Below are 6,758 nucleotides of genomic sequence, written 5' to 3' on the forward strand. Positions count from 1 at the left end.
TGTCATCGTACGAACTCCTCGACCAGATTCCAACTGCGTCCAATCAAGCTAGCTGCTGTGACCAACGCCTTTCTACTAAGTGCATCAGCCACCACATTCGCCTTACCCGGATGGTAAGCGATGGAGAAGTCGTAATCGTTTAGGAATTCCAACCACCTACGTTGCCTTAAATTCAAGTCCCTCTTGGTGAAGATATATGTGAGACTCTTGTGATCGGACATGACCTCAAACGTTTCCCTATAAAGGTAGTGGCGCCAAATCTTCAACGCGTAAACTACTGCCGCTAACTCCAAGTCGTGTGTGGGATAATTCTTCTCATGCACCTTTAGATGTTGGGAAGCGTATGCTATGACCTTTCCATGCTGCATAAGAACGCAACACAGTCCAGTCCCTGACGCATCACTGTATACCACAAAACCACCCGTACCTGAAGGCAATGTCAAAACCGGCGCTGTGGTCAACCTCTTCTTTAACTCTTGAAAACTGGCTTCACAGCGAGAGGACCACTCGAACTTCACTCCTTTCTGCAACAACCTAGTCATCGGAGCAGCTATACGCGAGAAATCTTGAATGAATCGACGATAATAACCAATCCCAAGAAACTTCTAATGTCTGTCACCGTCTTCGGTTGTTCTTATGACAAAACGGCTTCCACCTTGGCTGGATCAACCTCTACACCTCTCTCGGATATCACGTGACCAAGAAACATCACCCTATCGATCCAAAACTCACACTTTGAGAATTTAGTGTACAACTGATGTTCTCTCAGTGTCTGCAGCACGAGACGCAAATGGTCTCGGTGATCTTCCACACTCTCCGAGTATATTAGGATGTCATCTTTGAACACGATGACAAAAGAATCCAGCCACAACCTGAAAACCCGATTCTTTAGGTCCATAAATGCCGCAGGGGCATTTGTAAGTCCAAAGGACATCACTAGAAATTCATAATGCCCATATCTGGACCTGAACGCTGTCTTAGGAATATCTTCGGTTTTAATCCTCAGATGATGATATCCCGAATGAAGATCGATTTTCGAGAACACCTTGGCCCTTCTCAACTGATCAAACAAATTATCGATCCTAGGCAAAGGGTACTTGTTCTTCACCGTAACTTGATTCAGCATGCGGTAGTCAATACAAAGTCGCATTGAACCATCCTTCTTCTTAACAAAGAGGACCGGGGCACCCCAAGGGGACACACTCGGTCTAATAAATCCTTTGTCAAGAAGCTCCTGCAACTGCTTTTTCAGTTCCCCTAACTCAGCAGGTGCCATGCGATACGGAGCGCGAGAAACTGGTGCCATACCAGGCACTAGCTCGATCGAGAACTCAATTTCTCGATGCGGAGGCAAACCCGGCAAATCCTCGGGAAAGACATCCGGGAATTCGCGGACAACATCTAACTGATCCAAGGGCGTCGCCTGACTGTCTTGAGCAGAAACACTGGCCAAGAATACCATGCAACCCTTCTTATGGTACTTGGAGACCTTCAAAGCTGACACGATCCTCACCCCATCGGTCGGTCTCGTCGAATGACACAACAATGCAGACAATTTGGGGTGCTCCAAGATTACCTTCTTGCCCCGACACTGGAGGGTCGCATTATGCTTGGACAACCAGTCCATACCCAAGATGACATGATAAAATGTCATATTCAAAATGACTAAATCGGCTGACAACTCATGGCCTTCTATCACCACGCCTACTGATGGAAAATACTTCCCGCAGGAAGAGGATGCACCCAAAGGTGACATCACATCAAGAGCCCTCTCGAGGCTAGATGGAACTAAATCAAGCAACTTTGCAAACGAGGAAGAAATAAAGCTGTGTGTTGCACTTGAATCAAACATAACACGTGCAAAGTGTTCGGCAACTAAAAATATACCTTCGATCAGATCAACCTGATCATCCTGGGAGGTTGCTGTCGCTGCGTAGGCCCGTCCATTGGTCTTGCGCTGACCCTGCTACTGTTGAGGCCTCTGCTGTTGTGGTTGCTGCGGCTGTCCACCTGGAACCGCAGGCTTGTTTGGACAGAAGGGGGCAATGTGCCCTGGCTGCTGGCACTGGTAGCAAACCCCCTTGAACGATGGGCAAAAACCTAATGGATGATTCTTGCCGCATCTGCGACATGCCGGTTGAGCCTTCCCCTGTTGTCTCCGCTGCTGAGGTCGGCCCTGTTGCACGCCCTGCTGTCGCCCGTTGCGGGTCCGCTGCTTCTTCCCGTTCTGCACCCCCCCTCCTGTTGGTGGGTTCTTCCTGGTCCCGCCTGAAGAACCCCCTCCGTTGCCACCTTTCTTCTGGAAGCCACCTTTGGATCGTTCCCAGTCCTCGGTCAGTACAGTGGCTAACTCAATCGCCTCGGCCAGGGTGGAAGGACGGGCACACGAGTCCGTAACCCATCCTTTAGTCCACGCACGAATCTAGCCGCCCTTGCCTTCTCATTCTTAAAGAGGTTTGGGTTATACTTCTCAAGGCTTCGGAACCTAGTAGTATATTCCACGAGACTCATGGTCCCCTGAGTCAGATCGAGGAACCTTTGTTGCATTTGCTCCTCGGCGTAAGGGGGAAAGTATGCGTCCAGAAACTCCTCTCTGAACGTCTCCCAAGGAATCTCTTCCCAATCGGCAAACTTCACCCTTCGCAGGGTGTCCCACCAATTTTTGGCATCGCCCTTCAAGCGGTACGTGCCAAAAGGTGTCTTTCTCTCCTCAGGGACAAGTAAGACGTCGAACACCCTCTCAATCTCCTCGACCCAGCTCTCAGCAGCCTCTGGGTCTGCCTTTCCTGAAAAGGAAGGCGGGTCCAACTTCAGAAACCGTTCGAAAGAGACGCCGCCTGCGTTTGGAACAATATTGACCGGAGGGTCACGAGTCGCTGCCTGCGCGGCTGCCTGTGCAGCTGCCTGTGTAGCCTGTGCCGTTTGGGCAGCCTGTGCCGCCTGGAGGTTCTGGGCCGCTTGCATCGCCTGCGCTGTTTGTGTAGCCTGAGCCGTCATGGTCTTTGCCAGGGTATGAATGGCCTCTATCATGAAATCTCTTTGCTCCTGCCAGTTCGTGGGAGTAGCAGTAGAAGACGAATCGCATCTGCGGGTATAGTGCGATATCTACAATGTACATTCTTCTACACATTAGACTCTTATTTAACTACCCCCTTAGGGTTGAGCACGAACAATAATCGTTCCCGTAATCACACCAGACTTTTAAATTCACAACAAAGAACATTTAACTATAATTACCATAATCACACAGAACTTATATAATTTAAGTAAAAGTATTGAACAACCATACCAGTGAAGAGGACTGCTCTGGAGGACGAGTCACAACTTGTTGACGCTTCAGGACAGGGCTCACATACAAAAAAAAAAATTTAAACACTCAAAGACGATAAAATTGAGTATTTATGGTGGCTCTGATACCAAACCTGTAACGACCCCAACTTATCCCCTTTGAAAATGCAGATTTTTTTTTTTTAAAACAGTGCGGAAAACTTCCTAGAGACCCGGGGTCCTCACAGTTCCAATTCCAACTGGATAGCCATAAACCACAAAAGAATTTGCAATTAACATCCATAAACTAACCAATACCTTTATTCATGAATTAAGAACTAATCTAAAAAATAAAGTGTTTGACTCAACAGAAAGTAATGTAACCACTCATGACAATAAGGAAATAACAAGAACACTAGACTGAAAAACCAAAAAAAAGAGCCACTCTGTCCACAAAGAAGACTGTCAAAATTCATTGTGACTCCCGCGCCCTCGCAGTAGCTGTCGACTTCACTGATCACCTGTTCCTGCGAAAAATCAATAAAGTAGGGTGTTAGAATCGAAATCCTGAGCACACTACTTCTTAATGAAACAAGTGAGATAAAGAGTTAAGATGAGATATCATGCAACAATTGAGGGAAATACATACAAGACAGTTTATAGCATTTGGAAATCTATTCATGCAACCATCATAAATGCTAAACATGCAAAGACAGTAAAGCAGTAGAATGTACTAAAACTTCAGCATGCAACAAGAAATAACCGTTCAGCACCTACCATCCTCTATTGATTAAATGAATCATTAAAGTATGCATGATGTAATGAATAACAGGGAAATGCATGACTTTTGTGCAATGCATGAATCATTTTATTATCTTTCATTTAAGTCTTTTGTTTCCTTATGCATGCCCTATTAAATGCATACAACTTTAAGTTTCTCTTTTTAATTAGCGTTGCCCGCGGATACACCAAACGGGTACAAACCCCGAGGTCAAGTTAGGTTCCCAAGGTAGCTTAGCACACAATTTGTATTTCATTACTGGGTTTCAAACTTAGCCCTCGACCGAATAACCTTCGGAACATTAAACCTCCACATTTAATGTCGGGGACACAAGGGACACCCCACGCCCATAAGTGCCACTTCCTTGGCACCAAAAACAACAGCTGTGTCAAAACACACCACCCCCAGGTAAAATGGCGGACTCTCCCTAAAACCGTCGCCAGAAGAAGGAACCTCAATATCGGGTTCAGGGGACCAAAATAAGCACACAGAGTTTTGTATCCTCACAGTCTCCCCAAGACCGGATTTCTAAGATCCCCATTCTCCAGATGGGTGATCCTAGAAGGTATATTACACTGTGCTTTATTATTTCTTTTTATTAAAAATTAATTTCTTAAGTTTTGCAATATCATATGCAAAAAGAAAGATAAAAGCTCGCCTCTATCTCGCGAGAGCCATCACAGGACTCCGGCCTGTGGAAACATATAGAACAGTGCAATAAAACTGAGATATTAATAAAACATGATCTTTGCGATGCATTGAAATGAATAAGGGAAAACCATTCCATAGCTCGGGTTTACCAAACCCTCGATGATTCATTATGATCACCAAAGCACTAATGCAAGGATCATAATCATATGTATGCAGTAGTATTAACATGCCTCCACGGTATAGTCATATATGTACCAATTTAATCCATTGACAATGAACATGAAATAAGACATTCTCATATGCAAATTGAACAGCCCACGTTATGCCCCTTTTCCTATGCGTATGCATGGAATGCGCATGCATGCATCTTTATGCAATCATTGCCACATATGCTTCTAACCAGGAATTGTATTGAGATGAATATCTATGTATATACAACAACACACGTCAAGTCCATCAATATATAAGTACTCAAAACAACCTTATCATGGAATAATGTGTAAGCATGTTCCAACACACATATGAACCACATCAACTCCTAATATATGTGGAAATCAAAATTTCAGGTACATGACTTATTCCTAAAGTTTATCATGCATCAAGAGATTAAAATTCTAAACTTTACTAATCACACAACCAGGCCCTGTTTTCATAAGCTAACACACTTATGTTACTAGCATGCTACAATACCCACATGAGAAAAAAAATTATGTATTTAACAGCCCAGCCCAGCCGACCCTGTCGGCTGGGTCTGACAGAATATTCGCAGGCCCAGTTTGGGCCTGTGTATGCTGTCAGGAAGTCCCACCTATACAGGAATTTTTCTGTATATAGTATAAAAAAAATTTCTCAAGGCCAAGGCCCGAGCCAGCACCCACTGACTGGGTCGACTGGGCCTGCCCCAGCCCTGCCAAAACCAACCACACACCCAGCCAATCACTTGGTTGGGCCTGTCGGTTCGGCCAGCAGCTGGCAGTCAGCCGAGTGCCACTCGGCTAGCTGCCAGCCAGCCAATCCAATAGCCGATACTTAAAACAAAACAGATTTCAAAATTTTTAATTTTTTTTTTGAAAGTACAATGCCCAGCCCAACCGACCCTATCGGCTGGGTCCAACAGCATGTACACAGGTCCAGTTTGGACCTGTATATGCTGTCAAAAAGGACAACAGCATACATGTTACGAAAAAATGATTTTTGATTAGTGCATATATATATTTTTATACAGCCATGCCCAGTCCAGCCGACCTTGCTGGCTGGGCTCAACAGCGTATACACAGGCCCAGTATGTTGTAAAAAACAACAGAATGCAAAAGATTTTGCAAAACTGCCCACTGAATTAATTCATATGTTTTTTTTTTAAAGGAACACACCCAGCCCCAGCCGACCTGTTGGCTGGGTCCAACAGCATGTACACAGGTCCAGTTTGGGCCTGTGTATGCTGTCAAAACGTCAACATACAGGTTACAAAAAAACTATTTAATAAATCTATCATCTACCTCTTTTTGTTGGTTTATATATTTTTTCTGAAACAATAAAAATACAGCATATATGAATAGGTAACAGTGGAAATCGAGGGTTCACTGTTCCTCTATGGATTTCCATCAAAGGATGCATGGAAAATCCAATCTTTACCCTATTTCTCATTCGGTTCAAGAAGGAATACCCGTACCTTTTTGAAAAAAGAGAATAGAGGCTGTGGAAGACGTTTGGGCTGAGCTCCGATGCCTCCAACCTTCTTCTTCTACCTCCTTCACTCTTCCTTTCTTTCTCCTATCTCTCTCTCTCTTCTTCTTCTCTCCCCTCTTTTTTTCCTGTTTTTTTTTTCTCTACAGCCAAATGAAAGAGAAAGGGCTGCCGGTGGGAAATTCTTCGAATTGGTTTGCCATCCCCATAAAGGATATAATTGACAACTCGGAGTCGCAAATTATCCTTTTCCTGTAACATATCCCTGGGGAAAAGCGTTACTAGATTTATCCCGTCAGCTATTTCATATGTCACTACGGGTCGTACTGAAACAAAATATTTTTTCTTGATAGGTGTGATCCGTTGGAGGGCCCTT

At 44.6% G+C, this 6,758-nt stretch overlaps 1 protein-coding gene across 1 annotated transcript; it reads right to left on the reverse strand.

Moving 5' to 3' along the window:
- Nucleotides 1-315: 315 nt before the first annotated feature.
- Nucleotides 316-1,852, reverse strand: LOC149811803 (uncharacterized). The gene is made up of 3 exons (XM_089992927.1): nt 1,309-1,852; nt 428-565; nt 316-362 (listed from the first exon to the last, which is right to left on the reverse strand). The coding sequence occupies exons 1-3, from the start codon at nt 1,850-1,852 to the stop codon at nt 316-318; spliced, it is 729 nt and encodes a 242-aa protein (XP_089849053.1).
- Nucleotides 1,853-6,758: the final 4,906 nt, after the last annotated feature.

The sequence above is a fragment of the Nuphar pumila genome, chromosome 17 (assembly GCF_984573655.1).
Source record: "Nuphar pumila chromosome 17, dmNupPumi1.hap1.1, whole genome shotgun sequence".
Classification (NCBI taxonomy): Eukaryota; Viridiplantae; Streptophyta; class Magnoliopsida; order Nymphaeales; family Nymphaeaceae; genus Nuphar; species Nuphar pumila.

Coding starts and splice junctions, on each gene's coding strand:
- LOC149811803 (XM_089992927.1), bottom strand. CDS start 1,852: ATGTTTGATTCAAGTGCAACACACAGCTTTATTTCTTCCTCGTTTGCA. Junction 566..1,308: donor CTCGATCGAGCTAGTGCCTG/GTATGGCACCAG, acceptor GATTCATTCAAG/ATTTCTCGCGTATAGCTGCT. Junction 363..427: donor GGTTTTGACATTGCCTTCAG/GTACGGGTGGTT, acceptor GTTCTTATGCAG/CATGGAAAGGTCATAGCATA.